At 40.4% G+C, this 20,042-nt stretch overlaps 2 protein-coding genes across 3 annotated transcripts in view; both read left to right on the forward strand.

The window, feature by feature from the left end:
* The window catches only part of LOC126556197 (retinol dehydrogenase 14), a 128,902-nt gene extending 120,380 nt beyond the window's left edge, over window positions 1-8,522 (forward strand). Inside the window, exons 2-4 of one of the 2 annotated variants that reach the window (XM_050211422.1) lie at window positions 4,574-4,714; window positions 4,911-5,049; window positions 7,779-8,522. In XM_050211422.1, the coding sequence (XP_050067379.1) occupies window positions 4,592-4,714; window positions 4,911-5,049; window positions 7,779-8,521 (1,005 nt within the window). In that variant the 5' untranslated portion in view covers window positions 4,574-4,591 and the 3' untranslated portion in view covers window position 8,522. Of the gene's footprint in view, window positions 1-4,573; window positions 4,715-4,910; window positions 5,050-5,560; window positions 6,286-7,778 lie in introns of those variants that run through there. The other variant, XM_050211423.1, reaches the window with a different exon arrangement.
* LOC126556214 (glycerol-3-phosphate phosphatase-like) overlaps window positions 7,049-20,042 on the forward strand; it is a 231,494-nt gene continuing 218,500 nt past the window's right edge. The window contains exon 1 of the mRNA XM_050211441.1: window positions 7,049-7,053. The gene's annotated coding sequence lies outside the window, so the exon portion shown is untranslated. The remainder of the gene's footprint in view (window positions 7,054-20,042) is intronic.

The raw sequence follows: 20,042 nt of genomic DNA on the forward strand, positions 1-20,042 counted from the left end.
TGTCCTTCTGTAAAACAAAAAATATATAAAAAAATTAAAAATGGTGGGTTTTGCTTATTTTCCCACCCAAAATAAAGTTTCCTTAAAGGAAAATATATTACCACAAAAACCACACTTTTACTAGACTATACTTTATATACTTTTTTCTTAAATAAAATACTTGCTTTACATAAAATACTCAAAATTGACGTAGGAGTTTTATAACTTGTTATACAATTAGTTCTCAAGCGAGCATGCCCGGAATAAGGCAAAGAATCAGGAGGAAATGCCTTACTACTAATGTTCTTTGTTTCAGTCACACATAGTGTTGTCAATACGGCAGCGTACCGTCATACTTAATAAAAAATAAAAATAAAGCAAAATATCATTTGCTCCAGTACGGTTTTTCATTTGATATTGTGCTCAAACCATTTTTACATTTAAAGAGTAATATGATTTATAAAGAGTGACATGAATTTGACCGACTTTGTGCTTAACCTTTCGTTAAAATGGGTACTTGTAATTCATGAAATTAGATATTGTGGTTTTAAATATTGATGTGATAAACTTAAAAATTTATGTTCTTATGTGGTTCATATTCAGCAACCAGGCCAGACCGTTCTATTTGAAAAAAACTTGTCTCATATACCGCATGTAACGCACTTTGGATGAACTATCCGGTACGTAGAAATAGCGAAATATTTGTTCGCAAAATCAAGATGAGTCGGGGCAGTTCATGCTTATTAAAATGAAATCTCATTGCTTCTCAATAACCTTTTTTTTTTGTAAAGACTTTGAGTCACCTCAATCTCGTTTGCCTCAATCGCTCCAAACCTGCCTAGCCTAGTACAGCCTAGAGAGGTCTTGATCTGGTATTTCTAGCTTCGTTCGGCTTGGTTTATCCGTTGCTAGATATTCAATCCTTGACATAGGCTGAGGATTTTAAACCTTGTGTGCTGGTTTTTTTTAAAGTTTTTGTAAATAGTAGTATGTCTTGTGAACACACTAATAATTGAACAAAAGGAGCGCCTCGACAGAGAGCCGCCAACCCTAATCAGCACCGATGATGTGCACAATTGAACGAAGCATACTGCCGCGTTACCAGCAAAACTACATGACGATAAGAAATTATTTATGCTTTGACTATTTCTTAAGGGAAAAAAAAAGAACTGTCTATTTCGGCTTTTTTTGTACTACTTATTTTGGTCAACATATCCGGGTTCGATAGCCCATCGGATAATAATTCTGCGCATACATTTGTTTTTTCTTGTTGTTGTGTCTATTGAAGAAGTAGAGTTCTTGAGAAGAATACGCCTTTAGGTACAGACTTATTCATTTACCACATACTTCAACCAATTCTTTAACATCTTACGCACCATTGTGGTAATTAGCGTTAAGCGTTCTGTGCCCGTATCGATGCGGTTAAGTGTGGTTCAATTGGTCAGAACACGTCTGCCACTTTTTGTTTGACTTTAACGAACCCATTTTTCGTACAGACCGCTCATCTCATCGTTTAGGGTCCCACAAAGCATTCGTCATTCCCACTTTGAATGCTTCCCCTGAAGCGACTGAAGAGGAAGTGAAAAACAGTATGATCACATTCGTGTGTCTTTGTTGCTAAAGTGGGTATAGGAGTGTTAAGTACTTGCTGAAGCCACATTGACGAGTGTCTGCTAGAGTTGGTGGGAGCAACAAAAAAAGAAGACAAGGAAGAAGATGTGGATAAAAAAAAGCCACGATTGAGCCACGATAAGCAAATATTGACTCAATATAAGCTTACGAGGAAGCATTTATTGCGTGATTTTTTTTTTTTTTTACTAGCTCATTTGCTTATTCCGAAAACGGAAGATGCAAATTGAAATGATTGAGGGCTTGCAGTGCAAGACAGAACAAAAAAATAAAACTTGGAAAACCGGGAAGCAGTTGAGCCTTCGGTGGCGTCTTCCCTTTCGACTGCCGTAACGGATACTGGCCGCTTGAAGGGGTGAAGGTTATGCTTATGATGGTAGAGAACCGGTGAAAGACCATCGGAATGCTACTACCGTGAAGGAATGCTACCTGTGCTGGCCATGATCGTCGAAGAACGTTCAAGATTGTTCCCTGTCCGATGACGTACGATCGACGCAAAACGATTTTTGTTTTTGTTTACTATTGATAGTGAAAATGAAGATTACGCATGAAATATTCGGGTACACCTTAATGGTACGGTCTTGAACGGCCTCGAGGTAAATTGATTTGGAAGTGGTGCAACCTGTTACGAGGCTGTTAATGTGCTGCGATTGTGCTGAGTCATTAAACACTTCGCGTGGCACCGGATGGTTTACTGCTATCGAAGACTTTCAATGATAAATCGGAAGGGTAAAATAATAAACAGATCAAGTTATTTTTAATTATTGCTATGAGTTATGAGACGTTTTGTTTTGTAAAAGGTTTTTCATTAATTCTCAAATTTTTTTAGTGTTTCAAAGCATAACAGAGAGACAAAAAACCTGTAATTTTCCAATATCTGGCTTACACACTGAGCGGAATAAAAATAGCACCACCATGTTTTTTTGACATTATCTTCAAAATCCATGAAACGATTTTGCTAAGTTAAGTTCAGAAAGTTAGCTCAATCTATTTTGAACCTTTTTAAATGATTGCATCGAAAATTTTGCGATACCATTCACATTTAAGCCGATAAATATATGAAAAAGGGTGCGATGTAGAAATAGAACCAGCTTGACTTTTAATCAACAGATACATACATTACAACAAAAAGTCCAATAAAATGTTTGAGTGAGTGTACGCGGTATCCTTTCAAATGATTGCAATAACCAGTGATTTCGTGGTCAATTTGTTTTTTGTTTTCCAGGCTATACACAAATTCTACGAGTCCTTTAGCATTTAAGAGTACGGCGTTACAGCTTGTCAAAATAGTCTAACTGTTTGTTGTTTTCCTAAATGTGACAAAAAACAATTGACGAACGATGTCCTACGAGATACAGAACAGCAAGATGTGCTATGTATTTGACGTTTTTCTAAGAAAACCAGATTTTACTCAGTTCTCAATTATGAATTACGTTATTATCCATGTTTGAAGCCACAATAAATCGATGTAAAACTCGTTGTGATCGATTATATTTATGTCTAGCATTTAAATGGCATCCTTTGACTTTCGGGTCCTTCAAATCAACGTCAGTGGAAGCTCTTCTTGCGAGGAGAAAACTTCCCAAAATTATCAGAATATCACCATCTATTTTACAGCATACATTAAAATCAAATTTCTTCGAAGAAATCCTACAGCAATGAGTCAATGATTAGCACCATCATGGGCTTCATATTAACCGAAAATAGCACATTTTTACACTTACCAGCAAAATCAGTTCTATGCAAGTTACGACGTTCTGTAAAGGTGGTTGTGCTGAAGCTATTGTGTCGCTTCAAATTTTCATTGCTTAACATAATCTGCTGCATTGTTTTCCACGTAAAGACATGTGGTCTCAGTTATTGTAGTTTTTTTTTTTAAACTGCACAGCCTTGCTTAGTGATTGAAAGCTATTCTGTCCGATTTCTCTCGAAAAAAGGCCTGCATTAATGTTTATTTTTATATTTACCTTTTCTAATAACTTAAGATACTATTGCTTAAGACCTATTGCTATGTAATGAGCGATAACTACAGCATTTTATCGGCGATTTTATTATGAAACTTTACCTCTAGTAAGAATTTACTTTAGTTGAATCACACCCGAAGTTAAAAGGTGGCGGTATTTTTATTCCGCACTCTTTTTCACAAATTTATCGAATTTAATGCGAATGGTTCACAAAAATTTCTATGCAATGATGCACAAAGATTCAAAAGAGATTGAACTAACGTTCAAAACTTAAAAAAAAAACAGAGTCATAGATATCGAAAATGTTGTCAAAAAAAAAGGCCGGTGTTGTATTTATTTCGCTCAGTGTATCTGGCTCTAGAACGGCTCATGCTCCGCACGCGGTTTCACGGTTACTATATTTGTTGTTACAATATGTAATTATTGAATTTACTATTACTTACCACTGTTTGTACAGTTTAATATAATTTTTAACTCAACATGGAATTGACACTTCTAATTTATTTACAGTGTTTCATCTATAAGTATAACTTAATTAAACTGTTGCACAACAAACACACTAATTAGCAGCTTGATGTAACGAAAAAGATGTTTAGAAAGTTTAGGAAAAAGAGAAGAAATATTAATTAAAATTCAATAGATGAAAGGAAATTAATTTCCTCTTACGCATGCGCTCGTATGATTCAAACAAAACCGATGAAAAGATGCAGAAAACATACTGTCAAAATTAACGTTCGTTGTGCATTGGTTCTTTATTTTTTAATTAAAAAAGTGTAAAATATAACAAAAGAAAACGGTCACACACAACATTTACTACTGCACAAGTACAGCAAAATACCGGTCCCAACTAATTTTCGTGTTTTTTTCTTCTTTTTTTCTTTCTTTCCCGGTGTACCGTGTCCTTGTCCAATTTTTCCACCCCAAATAAACTACCCCCTTCCTACTACGCCACCCCCTACACACACACACACACACACACACACACTGTAGACAAAAAGTAGATAAAAAACGCCGCAACCATGTCACCATTCGGGTTCAACGATCCACTGACGGCGATAGCATCCGTAGTTACGGGAGTTGCGATCATACTGTCACTAATCAAATACTACCTCTACCTTACCTGCGGGCACTTTACCTCCTCTGTAAGCATACACTACTGGCCAGGCTGGTGAAAGCGTAGATTGGGTGGCCGTGAAACAGAAGAAGCTGCTGTTCACTGGAACGTGCAACGTGTCTTGTGCATTGTTATTTTATTTTGACTTTTGTTTTTATTTTATCTTCCACTCCCTTTCTTTCCTCCCTCACTGCGAACACCTCCAAAACTTTGAATTTCCACAGCGAAAGATGGAAGGTAAGACGGTGATCATTACCGGTGCAAACTCGGGCATTGGCAAGGAAACTGCCCGTGATTTGGCTAAACGAGGCGCTCGCGTCATTATGGCCTGCCGGAACATGACAACGGCGAAGGAGGCACAAGGTAAGGCATTGGTCCGTTTTATGGGTGTGTTAGCGGCGTTACTAACATCCGTAGTTTACAGCTATTCTGGTTTAGTTGTATGGTGTGATGTAAAATGGGGACTCTCTGGTGGCTCTGGTTGATTTAAGGGCTGGAACGCTTACTGACCATTAGGATCACTCATTTAGTGGGTAAACATCGTTTCGGTGATCTTCAAAATCGAAGTCTTTAAGAAACGCTCCCCCCCGTAGCTAATCGTAGGTAATAAGGGTTGGAAAGTTTTCGTCGCCTATTCGTCGATCCACGTGTATATATTGCAACGATTGCAAACGTCACCAAAAGTTCGTTAAGCTTTTGTACAAAGTCTATCCACTTCTGCTGCACGTGCATGGTCGGAGAAAAACTGTAAAGAGGCGCCATTTTAAAAAGAATGCTACCTCTACTTGTACATTGTACCTTCTTCCTCACGGCGATTAGCCACATCACTCCCAGCCCCAAACCAGCGATGAAACTCGACTTTTTTCCTCCGCAGATGAGATAGTGAAGGAAACAGGCAACCAGAACGTAACCGTGCTGAAGCTAGATCTCAGCTCCCAAGCGTCGGTGCGCGAGTTTGCATCGGAAGTGCTTCGCACCGAGCGCAAGCTGGACGTGCTGATCCACAATGCTGGGTTTGCCGAAACGTTCCGCAAATCGAAATCCGTCGACGGTATCGAGTTTACGATGGCTACCAACCACTACGGACCGTTCCTGCTGACCCATCTGCTGATCGATCTGCTGAAACGCTCCTCCCCGAGCCGCATCGTCGTGGTTGCTTCCGAGCTGTACCGTTTCGCGTCGGTCAATCTGGACAATCTCAACCCGGTGGGCAGCTTGCCGGCGTACCTGTACTACGTGTCGAAGTGTGCGAACGTAATGTTTACGCGCGAGCTGGCCCGCCGGCTCGAGGGTACGTCTGTGACGGCCAACTGTCTGCATCCGGGCATGATCGATTCCGGCATCTGGCGTAACGTACCGTTCCCGCTCACGCTGCCGATGCGTGTGATCAAGAGCTTCTTCAAGACGAATGTTGAGGGTGCGCAGACCTCGCTCTACCTTGCCTGCTCCGAGGAGGTGCAGGGCGTCACCGGCAAGTACTTCATGGACTGCAAGGAGGCAAGCCTAAGCGCAAGCATCAGCGACATGGAACGGGCCCGCAAACTGTGGGACGAGTCGGCAAAGATCGTCAAGCTTACCGAGAGTGATCCCAAAATTTAATCCCAACGTTGGGTTGGGCATTTTTCCTCTAGACATTCTTTCAACCGTCCTGCATGTTTGCCCTTCCACAGAGAGGATGTTTGAGGGGGATTTTTTTTCTTTATTGTTCATAGCATTTAACGTCACATTATTCTCGACATACAGCCGCGGTGTGTTAAATAAATAAATCTCAGTTGATCCGTCGTTTAGCGGGTTGGTGGGCACAAGTCACTGACCGGCGGTTGGTTTATTTTTTACTAGGCTGGTTCTCCAAAGCTCTGGAACAGTATGTTTGCCGTGGTGTGTTTGCTGATTGACAATTTTTGCATTTCTTGCTTCATTTGTTCATGCGATCGTTGGGTGGTTTTCAATTTACGCTTCGCGGACGGTTTTTTGTCTTTTATTTTTTCGTTAACCTACTGTTTCAACGATAGAAGTAAACCTTCGGATAGAAAAGATTCAGCTATTAATGCTCGCTATGAAATGGGTGGCCGAGTTTTTATTCATTTGAGGAGTAATTTGCTGACACTATCATCATCATTCACTGAGCGAGTAGGATGCATCAGCAGAATTCATGATAGGTTAGTGGGTTAAACCTTCTAGAGTAATCGATTTAAAAAAATATGCTTTAGTTAAGTAAATTTAATTATTATTCATTCCACAAGGATTCAATTAATTACATCATCCATCGTTTACTCAACTTTTTGAGCATGGTTTAAGTTCATTACATTTAGATGTGTTTGTTATTTTCAGTAACCTTTTAATAATTAGAAGCAAATGTCTATTTTGATCTTGAAACGTTTGATAGTTGGCTTTATCGGAGTTAATCGGAGACTTTGAGCCCTCGCTTCATTCGTCTCTCTTGATCGGTATTTGAGTTAAATCAGACTATAACCGATATTTGACACCCACTGTAGCAGTGCTGTTGAAAATTGCATGAAAAGTTTCATAAAAATCACTTTAATCTTTGAGCCAATAGAATCCTCCTGTTTATACACTGCGGCTTAAGTTTTATTGGTTGTAAAGATGAGAAATATTTTTCTTTTTTATGATTATTTATTAAATGTGAACTTTAAATTTACCGCAGATAACATTGCACTGAAAATTCGGTTCCAATTCAATTTGAATGAAATATTTCACTCATGAAAGTTTTCCCGAAAGCTTCTTTTATTAAGTAGCGCATACACGTGCATTTGCCGTTTGCATTAAGTAATGGGTTTCAAACATATATTTTGAATTCAATAATATATATTTTAAACAGTAAATGATTAAGAAAAGGTAATCTCGTATGTCGTGCAGAAGTTTCCATACTAACCAGACGCTTCCATATTAATTTTAAACGCTTATATTTGGTTGCTCAGTAACATTATTGGCTTCTGTTTGGAATGTTGAGTTTACAGCCGTATCGTTTCCAATGCTTCCTTACTAAACTCAATCAGCTTGAGTACGCTGCGAAGTGCGGTGGAGTTTTTCACTCGTACCGATGCTCTTAATTGAAAATCGCTCCTTTGCAGAGGAAATAATGGCCGAGACGGGTAATACCAAGCTGCTCATCAAACACGTCGACATCAGTTCGCTGACATCGGTGCGTGCATTTGCGAAAGAAATTGTTGCCACGGAACCGGTGATCGATGTGCTGATACACAATGCCGGCGTTGCACAGGGCTTTAACAACAAGGTAACGCCGGACGGGCTGGAATTTACGATGGCGACCAACTACTATGGTCCATTCTTGCTGACCCATCTGCTGATTGATTTGCTGAAGCGCTCCGAACAGGGTCGGATCGTGATCGTGTCATCGAAACTGTACCAGTTTGCTTCACTCAATCCGGCCAACATCAATAGCATCAATCCGGTCAACTACTTTTCGCTCTTTCCGATCCATCTGTATAATCTGTCCAAGTTTGCAGAGATTATGTTCACGCAGGAGCTGGCCCGCCGTCTGCAGGGTACGAAGGTGACGGCGAACTGTCTTCACCCGGGCGTTATCGATACCGGCATCTGGCGCAATGTGCCGTTCCCGATCAGCATACTGTTTAAGCCGATCCAGATGTGCTTCCGCACGCCGGAGGAAGGTGCCCGCACCAGTATCTATCTGTCGGTGTCGCCGGACGTGGAAACGATCAGTGGCCAGTACTTCCGGGGATGCAAGGTGCATCAGCTGAATCGACGTGTTCAGCACGTCGCCAGACAGCATGAACTGTGGGAAGCATCCAAAAAGCTGGTAAAGCTAGTGCCAGAAGACCCACAGATCTGAGGGTGGGATTGAATGCATGTTTGTACTTGATGTACGTTTTAGCGATAAGGGTTGTAATAAACATATATGGTGTGCATATTGTGTACCAGTGCATGATGGTATTCCCAGTGAATATGATAGCGTTGTACGTTTATTCAAGATTCTATATTTACATATGAAAAATTCATTATTATAACATTTTATGCTACTCCTGTCATGCCTGTGTTTTATAAATGGTTAACAGCGGAGCTTTTCGATGTAACCGCCTAAAGGTATGCAATATATTGTTTGAATTGACAGTTCTTTAACTAAGGGTTCCACATGAACAGGTTTAAAAAAAAACAGTCCTTAGACTGTTTTTGGCCTGGACGATCTGCTGTTCCTCCGCTTTATATCGAAATTCATTTAATTTAATTAGGTTTCATTGGCAGTTATGGCGATAGTGGGTGTGGCGGCGACGATCTTAACTCGATTGGGCCGTATATAGAATTCCATATAGAATTTGGAGGTTCCAGAAGGAACATATCATTGTACGGTGTGTCTCAGGTAATAGGGTGGGTGTCTCCATGTTTGGAATAGTGTGCGATTTTAGATAGAACAACAATAAGACGTAGAACATTTGGATGTTTGGTTCTGTCAAAATCGCGGATAATTATTATTGTTTATTGATCGTTCGCCGTTTACATCTTAACGAAGCAGGAGGATTACAGTTTTACAAGACTTATAAGTAAAAACATATGTCATGTACAGCTAATTAGTTCGTAGTAAGACGGATGCGTAACAGATTTTTAAACGTGGAAAGAGGCATATTAAAGGCAAACATGTGCGAACCGGCATGTTGAATCGGCGTATCATGGATTTTAGGGGAGCATCATATCCATACTCCGTTCGCGAGCGCGTAACAAGTAACATTAGGTGATTTCCGGCGGATAGTCTGGGGACATTAAATCTAAGTTCTCCTAATAAATAGATTAAGGATCGTCGATAGTTCCTAAAAGAAGTCCTGCTATGAATGAGGCTTGATGCAAATACCGCCGATGTTCCAGAGGCTCGAGGCCTAACAGTTGACAACGCTCAGTGTTTTATGGGAGGGAGGAACTATCAGCCCATCCTAACTTACGAATCGCGAAACGTGTGAACTTTCTTTGGACAGCCTCAAATCCAAATCCGTTTATCCGTTCGTTAGTGTATGGACAGCACACAGGTGAACAGTATTCCAGGAGCGATCTAACCAGCGAGCAATACAGAGCTTTTAAACACCGGAAGTCGTCAAAGTCACGAGTCAGTTTGAATATTAATCCTAGAGTTCTATTGGCGCAGTTGATAACGTTGTCGTAATGAAGTCCGAGGGACAATTTTTGGTCAAGTAAAACTCCTAGGCCGCGCATTTGTGCAGTTCTCGTACGGCATACGCCGTTTATATAATAATCATAATTAACCATTGATTTCGCACGCGTAAAGGACAAAACGAAACACTTTTCGGCACATAGAGACAAACAGTTGAGGACGCACCAGTAGTTGAACACCGAGACAGTTTGCTGTAGTTTAGCACAATCTTTGGTCGATTTTACGGGCATAAACAGTTTGACATCGTCAGCGTATAGCAAATAGCAGTTGTCAGGTAGAAGAGAGCATACGACGTTTATGTATAAAATAAACAGCAATGGTCCCAGATTGCTGCCCTGAGGAACTCCTTAGGTGCTTACGAGAAGTGTGATTCCGAAATTTCACACGATACGTTCGGTTACGAAGGTTACGAAGGAGTTCAGCCAAGTTAGGATTGACTCTGAGAGGCCCAGCCTTTGGAGTTTATTCAATAGTATTATTGAAAACCCTGGTCCATGCGGTTCACACACTCAGTGACAAATCGTACTAAATTTGTAGAGGTAGAACGTTTAGGCATGAAACCGTGCTGTTCCTTCTTCAAGTAGCCTAGAGACGCTTTAAGGATACAATCATTGACGGTTATTTCTATTACTTTGACACTCGCGCGCATCGATGTGATGCCTCTATAGCTGGTAGCAAGCTGCCTTTCGCCTTTTTTTATACAGAGGAATCATCCATGACGTCTTTCAAACGGCTGGGATCTCACCTTTGTCCATCGATAAATTGAAAATCCTGACGAGAAGGGGACATAACGAAGCCAAGCACTGCTTCATCACAACTGCAGGTATGCCGTCGCGACCAGGGTTATACGATGATTTTAATTTGTTTATTGCCGTTATTACATTGTTTGAATGTTTCAAACATGTAGACACTTGTTCTGTGATCCGTGAAACATTTTTTGGACTACAACGGCCAACAATGGTAGATCAAAACCACACACCACGCTCACAAGCTCATACGGGAAGTGATGTACTTTCGTGGAATGATGCAGACACTCGTTTAAAGCTGCACATACTATTTGGATGACAGAACAACATTCTTCGAAACGTCCGAACACACCCAGGATAGGGTGCCCTTTCACAGTTTGGAGACGGGAATGTCTCCAAACCAATGTGAATTGTAACTAACTTGTAAATGAGTTTTAAGCAATACGGTCAAACCATACCTCTCGAAATAAAAAAATAAAAAACGTTCAATAATTTATTGATCCTCTTCGTAAGGAATGTCCTTCTGAAATCTCTGTTAAGCTTACCAGACTTGTAAGATGGCCAACATCAAGTGATCAACATTAATGTCAATATTCAATCTGGTGCAAGAGAGGGCTATTCGAGACTCGGAAGTGGAAGCTTCGAAAACTATTTGCTATAAGTCATATCCTGGCATACGCTGGTGACATGGGCAGTATTGCCTTGAGGCTCTGCTTTGCAACAGAAGCTTGCCAAAGGATCAAAAGGCTGGTGACAAGGCGGCATATAACGTCGTATACAAGATTAACGAGACGAAATCAAAATATTGGTGTCAACGCCCAACCGCCGATCTTGAGTCGAATGTCAAATATTAGCGATGAGTTTAATGTGATATAAGACTTTTTTCTAAAAAAACAAATTTTTACTCAATCCCGTAATATCTTGGTTTCATCTCATATCATAAGAAAAATTATTAGCTAAAATCAACCTGATCCTATTATTCGTCGATTTTTGTATTCGGTAATCAAGCTCATGGCAATAAAACATGCTCCCCATCTTCGTGAAACTAACCTATTCCCTTTGCCTCATAGCTTTTTAGCTTAATTGTTCCAAAGCAAGCCGCCTAATACCCCTCTCCACAAAACATGTCGAATAAGTTTCAGATTTTTGATTGCTTCATTCAACCAAATGCAAAGCTGAGAAAAAAATGCTGCTTACGGCATAAACTTTCACCTATCTGTGCGAGAAACGACATTAAATCACTTTAAAAGTACATGCCTAGTCCGCTACAGTAAGGCACCGATCCTTACTTAAGCTTATTAGGATGCTCTTCCTAATTTCTGGCACGCTAAACTTGATTCAGTAATTTATTGACGCAGCCGGGCAAAAGAGACCGAAGCGGCTGGGTACGATGGATGGAATAACAGGAGAGGAAGATTTTTCGTTGCACCGGTCACAAACCGAAACATTATCTCTAAAATATGCTTTATGCCACACCCACCATCCGGTTTGGTGGTTTGCGTCGATAAGAAAACCGCCAGTTTCCAGTGTTTATGTGTAAGGAAAATAAATGGACTTTTCATGCTTGCTATGGACTTTGGACGGAATTCGGGTGTGTCTGTGTGTGAGTGTGTGCTTGAAACATTTTTCTACAGCTTCTTTCTCCGGTATTTTATTCTAACGAACCCGAGAGTGTTTATTTTTTTCACTGCTACAGCTCAAAATTCCAAGTGTAAGCAGCTTGTCTTAGGATAATTCATTAATATCACTGTACGCTTTCCACAAGCCAACAGGCACCCTGCCTGTTGGCTGGGCTGGGGTTTGGCCAACATTTTTGACCAAATCGCTGTTTAGCAAGAACATTTGCGATACGAAATGAGGATGAATGGTTGCTGGAGCGATTATAAAAGAAGATATTGTGATTAATTCCATCAGTGCTGAAGTGAAGTGAGATAGATAAAAAATGTCTCCCCAACAGTTTATTGAGTTTTTGTAAGGAATTTGCTAAAAATTCGCTTTTAAAAAATCGTTCATGCTTCATTACAGTCAATTGAATTCAATAATTTGATTAGTTTTTACACCTAGCGATCTGTTTCATAAATTAGGGTTTCTGTTGTTCCTTCAAGAATCGATTTACAAAATAAAAACAAATTCGAAAAAATGCGCGTCAAATCGAACAAATGTCCTGCTGACATAATGGCGCTAGCTGGTGATCAATATGCATACATCAAACAACAACTTTTGATTATCTACTCCATGTACAAATAGAGAGGAAAGCTGGTCTGTAACAATTACAGGGTTAATACGATGTTGAGTACTGCCTTCAAGATATCCTTGCAAATATATTGTAGGATCAAAATGCCTTATGCATCAAAGAGATAGATGAAATCAGAGACATCAGCAAGGATTCAGAAATGCAGAGTTTAAACGATCTTCTTCTTTTATGTGTTGATCTGCTTGCTATTTCTGGCTTCTTTGACTTAAATTACCCGTTGTCGGATAGTCCTACGTACGAGGAGACAGTTTGGAAGGGTTATCAATCAGATCTTCACTATGTGGCAAATATTGGAGCAGTAGCTGGTTCTGAATAAACTCCTCGTCTAGCTGACGAGACTTGTTAGAATGACAATGATCTTTACCACATGACAGAAGGAAGTGTATGGAAAACTCTCAGGGCATTTTTGTGGACCGGGATGAGAGATATTTGGAAGGGTTTTTGGTCTTCCCAGGTGCCAAAGTTCTAGTTATTATGTAGTGGTTTAGACTGGACTGAACATGTCATGAGAATGGCACCCAACGCTCACATCTATGAAGGAGACGAGATACTAGAAACAGAATATTGGTTCTCCGCGTAGATGCTGCCATAGAGTTTCATAATAAGCAAATAAGATTGTGAGATTCATTTACAAAATATTCATTGTTTAAATTGGTTATATGTTGGGGTGGCCCTGGGGTGTAGGTGACAGTGGCGCCGCTCTTCAAACGGCAGTACCGGAGTTCAAATCCCATTCGGGCTGTCTATCCAACGACGTGATATCGGCAAGTCTAGTAAGCCATTCGTTGGCCGACGTGATCTTAGAAGGTCGTTAAGCCAAGAAGAAGATGTATGAAGTATAATGTATAAATTAAATTTTATTGTCATAGGAAACTCTTAATACTTTACATGAAGAAAAAAATACGATACGCTTCTCTCTCGTTGAACGATTTCGATGTTGCCATTGGCTGTCCGTACAATATATTTTGTACTGAGTACTTCCTGTTTTATAAGCAAATGCTAGTCGTTTGTACAAGATTAGTTCAAAAGAGGCAAAAAATTGGAAACAAACAGAAAGAAGCTCCAACACCGAGAAGGTTTGATGACCTGAGCTAGGGTCTGCACATGTTTTATGGGCAAACTATTAAGGTACAGCCCGATAGTTATGCGTTACCGTAAGTACAGGCAATTAAGACGGTCATTCTTTTTGCTGTGAATAATTAAATCCTTGTGGCTCCGTCAGCTGTGATGATGAATGTGTTCCGTGTAGTTCAGCGGATAACTGGTACTCTGGCATTGGGGAAAGTTGTGTATTGATTTATGTCGAAAGCATGGCTTATCGCTTGTTCTTTTCAGCCCATGACGACAGCACAAGCAGCTTTATGAAATGCAGAAGAGAAAAATGGAAATAGTGAAATAATAGACCAACTTTTATTTGGTCTTGAATCGAGTGTTTCTGATAGTTTTGGGAGAGACTGAGCTTGATGGCGAAAAGGACACATCTTTGTTGTTCATAAGTCTTGATCACCAAAGCAAATAAAAAGACGGTAAAAGAGAGAATGACTACACAACAACCACAGTATGGTGAGGTAATAAGACAGTATTTGCATTATTTTTTGCTTCCAAAATGACTACATCGCTATATATATTTAAGTACAAATAATAATGGCATCGAGGCCACGTGGTAGCGCGCAACTCAGCGCAAAAGGGGCAGGCATTTTCACATATCTTCTTCTTCTTCTTCTTGGCGTAACGACCTCTAAGGTCATGCCGGCCATCGAACTAGATGACTGCCGATACCACGTAGTTGGTTAGTCAGTCCTCACTACGGGGGGACGGTCCGGATGAGATTTGAACCCCGGTCCTGCCGTTTGAAGACCGGCGCTGCTGTCGCATACACCACCGGGCCGCCCCTATTTTCACATATCTGAATCGTAAATCAAATCCCATTTAGATCGATTTTCTCGATCAAATTTCTGTCAAAAAAAGTCACAAAAAAGAAAGTAAATATATTTGTTTCACTATGAAGGTTGTAGTTACAAAATTTGTTATTAAAATATCTAAAAAAGTCTTCGGATGTTTATTAAGGATTTCTATTAAATTGGGACGGCTCGGTGGTGCAGGCGACATCGGCGCCGGTCTTCAAGCGGCAGGACCGGGGTTCAAATCCCATCTGGACCGTTCATCCTTAGTGAGGACTGATTAACCTCACTACGTAGTATTCATGAGTCAAAAGCAATACGACCAGGCCATTCTTACAAAAAGAAAAATAAAATTCTATTAAATTCTTAAATCTAAGATGAATTAAGAGTTGTTTATTTTCATAACCTCAATTACTTCCTTAACGCAATCTTTTGCAGGACTACCTTTTGCAGGACTACCTTTTGCAGGAAAACCCGTGAGATTAATTATTGACAACTACGAAATCAATTCTAGTAATCATTTAAATGACAATCAGGGTAAATCTGCAACTAGTAAAAACATCTACTAAAATATAATCTACTGTCACATCAACTAAACAACAACATTTCTTAGGCTACATTACCTATCTGTTGCGTCCTGCAACAGGATGACAAACCTTGATTCGTCCTGTAAAAAGGTTGCTTTCGATTCCGAATGAGTTGTACGGCTTTTTTAACTTCAATTGTCCCAATTTATTCACGAGTTTAAAAAAAAAACAACCGTGCGCTTAAAGAAACACTCGTAAAGAACCGAATGTCCGTGTGTCCCTCGTTGCGACATTGAGTTCCGCAGTAACACTGGCATTGTTACACAAAACATCCTGGAGTACAGCTCTACAACTATTTAACTGGTAAAAAAATCTTTTGATCTCAAATTTAATCGTGGCTTCATAAGCCTAACATGATCAATGTTGTCCCTTTGAAGTACTCGATAAATCGATTCCAAATAGTTCAGTGTATGTGCCCTAGAAGGTTCAGTAGTTATCACGGAGAAACAAAACGTTCTTTCATTTTGCCCGTTTAGCCATGTCGTTCTAGAATCAAATCTTATTGACGTGTAACGTAACTGAACATAGTTTGCTCTTAGGCCAGAAAAGGGACAGACAAGTTTATTGGAATTTATTCCCTTCCGTGATGTACTGCTGATTGTCTGTGAAGTGTTAATGATGGGATTTTCAACAAAATTGTCGCTCCTCTAATTGAATCATTCCTGGAACCTGATTTAATGAGAATCTCAATTCATGCACAAAGAAATGTCTCCTCAATCCGCAGCATCTTTAGCTTCAGTTGCAAGTTTGTGAGCATTGAAAAATGTCTTCCTTTAGAGTTGATATTAAAGACGATAGTAATATGTTCTATTTGAAAGCGTCGAGTGTGCTGTAGAATCGTTCTAATGAACATCGTCTGCATCCATCTTTAGCTGAAACAAACGCATTAATGGACTACGTGTTTTAGTCCGTTGGAATCGGGTCAGACTGCACATCTGAACTCCCTTCAAAAACTAAATGAATACTAGGCGAATGATAATCGGAATTCTCTTCGCTTCTGATGGCTCGGAATCTGAAACGATAATAGCCTGTGCGCCAATGATTGTGAGTGAACGTGAAAATTTTCCGCACCCATAAACCACACAAAAAACAGCATCTCAAGGAAGCAGGGTTGAGTCGAAATCTTCGTTCGACCATAAATTATCTTAATAAATCGTTGCGCCAAGTAACGCGCTCGTTAGGTTGACATTCCACCATTACGGTACTCTCCTACGGTTGGCCGTGCGGCTCCAACCAAATTCGATGCCACCGGAATGATGTTACAACGGAAACATGATGCTCATGGAACACTTGCCACTGTGCCACTGAAGATGAATTAAACACACACACACTAAAGGACTTTCTCTTTTTCGGCGGAGCATCAAGAAAATCACCAATCTTGAGTATTTTATGTGGTGTCCTGGTAGCACCTCGGGTTTAAACCTTACAAGAATGAAGGATTCGAAAATCTGTTCCAGTGTGTTCCGGAAACGTGGTTCGCCCGTAACGGGTATCGAGATCGTTCAGGATGTGGTGTCGGTCATGGCGCAAGCTGTTGGATATCAACGCACAATATATATGGTCCAATTATGGAAATGAGCTTCAGGGCGGTGATACTTGATCCGGGATAGGCGCGAAGCGGTGCAAAACGCGTGTCGGGTAATGTTACAATTAAAAGTTTGTATGTTCGGTGTAAATTTCGACGTTAAATAACTTAGTTGGAAAGAAATATTATCGTGATTTCTTGGGACAGTGCCGTGTCCTGAAAATCAAGCAGAATTATACGTTGCAAAGCGTTTAAAATGATCTAACAGCCAGCCTTTAAAATAATTTTCATAACAAAACTTTAACAAAATTATGCAATTTTATTCCACTCGTCGATGATGAAACAAATTTGAAGTTTTCTTTGTTCACAGGGAACGATTGCAGTGGTTAAAGTTCTTTAAAGGTCAGTTTAATTTGCTTTTAATTTTGTACCTGAATCCTCAATTCTTATCGTTGGATTTATTTTTGAATCGACAGGCAAAGTTGATTGAAATATCTAACAGTTTAAATTGTCTTTCGCTTATTGATGAAACTATGCTGCAAATTTATATCATTTTTAAACATTTGGTTAGACGCGTTTCGGTGGTCAAGGACTTGGGCATTTGGCTTGACACAGGTCTCACCTGTGGGGGTCTCACTTTTCGCACCAGGCTTTCGGACGGTTGTATTATGATGATGCTCTAACTCCAGTTGGTTTCGTGGTTGGGATCTTACTGACTATCGTTTAGTTCATTTTTCGCATTTGATTCGTCATTCGGCATGTAGCCCTAAGCTAGCAAAGCGTTGGTTTACACGCTTCGATCGAGATGCCCGCTACATACCTTTTCTCACCACATTGACTCCATAGTCAGCAAATCAAGAAGAACTCTTGGTGTTCTGAAACGTGTGGCCTGCGACTTCACTGATGCCTGTCGTTTGAAGACTTTGTTCTGTTTAGTAGTCAGGTCGGTGCTGGAGAATTGCTTTGTGATCTGGCTCCCGTCTGGAAGGATCAAATAGAGCGAATGCAGAGGCCCTTCGCTGCGGTTACCTTCCGGAAAATCATTGGTGATCGATCCTCTGTCCTGCCCTGTTATGAGGACAGATGTCGGTTGCTTGGTCTTGCGTCGCTTGAAGATCGCCGTTAGATCTCCCAATCCCCATTGGTTGCCACACTTCTCCTTAATTGTTTCGATGCCCCAGCTTCGCTCAGCAACATCCCACTGAATGTTCCCTTCCACTCCCTTCGAAATCGTAGCCCTTCTTAGGTCCCCTTTCGTGGAGAGCCCTATAATACAACATGCTGTGACCGTGGGCAAAGGCGAATTGGAGGCCTTTTGCGGAATCAAAAACCGAAATGTAGAGTGGAAGAGGGCGGGAGGCTTTCGAGGAAGCCGGGTGACACCCACTTCCTAATTTTTGCTAATTTTTCTGCCTTCTTTGTTTTTTTATGTGTTGTTCCATTCCGTAGGTTAAGGTTAGTTTAAACATAGTTAAGTATTGTTAAGATTAGTAATAAAATACCCAACAGAGCGAAGGGCAAACTGTTGAAATAGGTGTATGAAAAAAATAAAACAAACTAATCATCGCATGTCTGGCCCAATTGAACTTATGAACCTTTTAAGAACTTAGATAAAACATATAAAAACATAATGTTTCGTTATCAGCCTAAAATTATGCAACATGCAAATTACTCGTAGTTGAATAATCATTTCACTTCATCGAATTGCCCTATTTTCAAACAATGAATTGTTGTCCTTATTTTTACCTGAAAAAAGACATACACACACATGCAACACGTATGTGCATTACTTCTCCAAGCCCCCGTTGCTCCCATCAACGTTATGCATCGATATTTAACGCTGGAGTCGCTCGAGTGTAGAAGTTTTTCCCGTCGAATGTCACTGCACAGCACGATGTGCATTCACGACCCACAGCCCAACCAAACCTCAACCGGTGATGCATTTTGACAGGCATGCTTTCAGCACGACACCACGACGACAGCCAACCAGCATCCAGGGCTCACCGTGACAGCCAGTTTTGCAGCTTTAAGCATACAACGCCGGCGGTGTGCGGTAGACCAAATTAATGTCCTCGTTCGACGGAACCGTCGTGTAAGATTTCTGGCACGTGCTTCGTCACTTCATCGTTGTGATCCCGCGGGTGGATGGATTTATGATGTCTAATGGTTCATTCTTGTGCGTCTAGTTAGGCTGTGTGTTTGGGCGAATTTATTCTCTTTTTCTTTAGTTTACTCGCAGAAGAACCGTAAAACAGGAGGAAACGTTGATAGCGTCAGGGAAACGACTTGGGAAGAACTTGTCTTCTCCGTACCGTACACCGTACGCGTCCCGTACGCGTCATGTAAAGTTTTTCGCTTAGTTGGAGGGAATCATTTTTCATTCTTATCACAGTCGTTGGTTTTTTTCGGGAGTGGTAGACTCATGGGGTAGAATGGGGCGGGTTATTGTTGATGGCCTCCCTAGTGGCATATGTCGGATTTGGACAATGTCGGATGGAGTTAATAGTGGATCCGTTTCAGACAAATATTGGACCATTGAACGCAAAGAACGTAAAAGACGTAAAGATTTTTATGCAAAACTTCTATAAAGAGAGTTATTATGTCATCATCAGGTGATAGTTCCACACTTATACATTTTATAGTTTGAATTTTATTTTATGTTTTATATATATATTTTTTTATCTCTTCTTTAAGTCCCTTGCTTTCTCTCGCTTCTTTCTCTCTCACTCTTTTTGCATGAAAATATCATTTCGATAGATTTATACCGCCAATAAAGCAAATCAGCAGTGCATCCTTTCCATCCGACACCATTTTTCACCATTTCTTTCCCGTCCAACACGAATCATTGTCACCCCAATTGTGCCAATGGTGCGTGAATGTGAGTGCTCGAATATACTTTATGAGAATGTGTAAGATGTAGAACGAAGATGAACACTTCATCAACACCCGGTACGGTACGGTGTAACGAAAATTCAGTAAAACGTCCCACAGGAAAGGACCTACAGCAGTCATCCTTCTTGTCCCTCTCGATGGTAGGAAAAGGCGAATGGTGATGGAATATGTTATCACTTGTGCACCGTGTAGTTTGTTCAGGATTTGTTAGCAGAAAATCTCACCTTCTGGATAAAGACATTCATGGAGCAGTATGACAAGGGAGCTTTCAAAGACGGTGGTTGTCCACC

The sequence above is a fragment of the Anopheles maculipalpis genome, chromosome 2RL (genome assembly GCF_943734695.1).
Source record: "Anopheles maculipalpis chromosome 2RL, idAnoMacuDA_375_x, whole genome shotgun sequence".
Classification (NCBI taxonomy): Eukaryota; Metazoa; Arthropoda; class Insecta; order Diptera; family Culicidae; genus Anopheles; species Anopheles maculipalpis.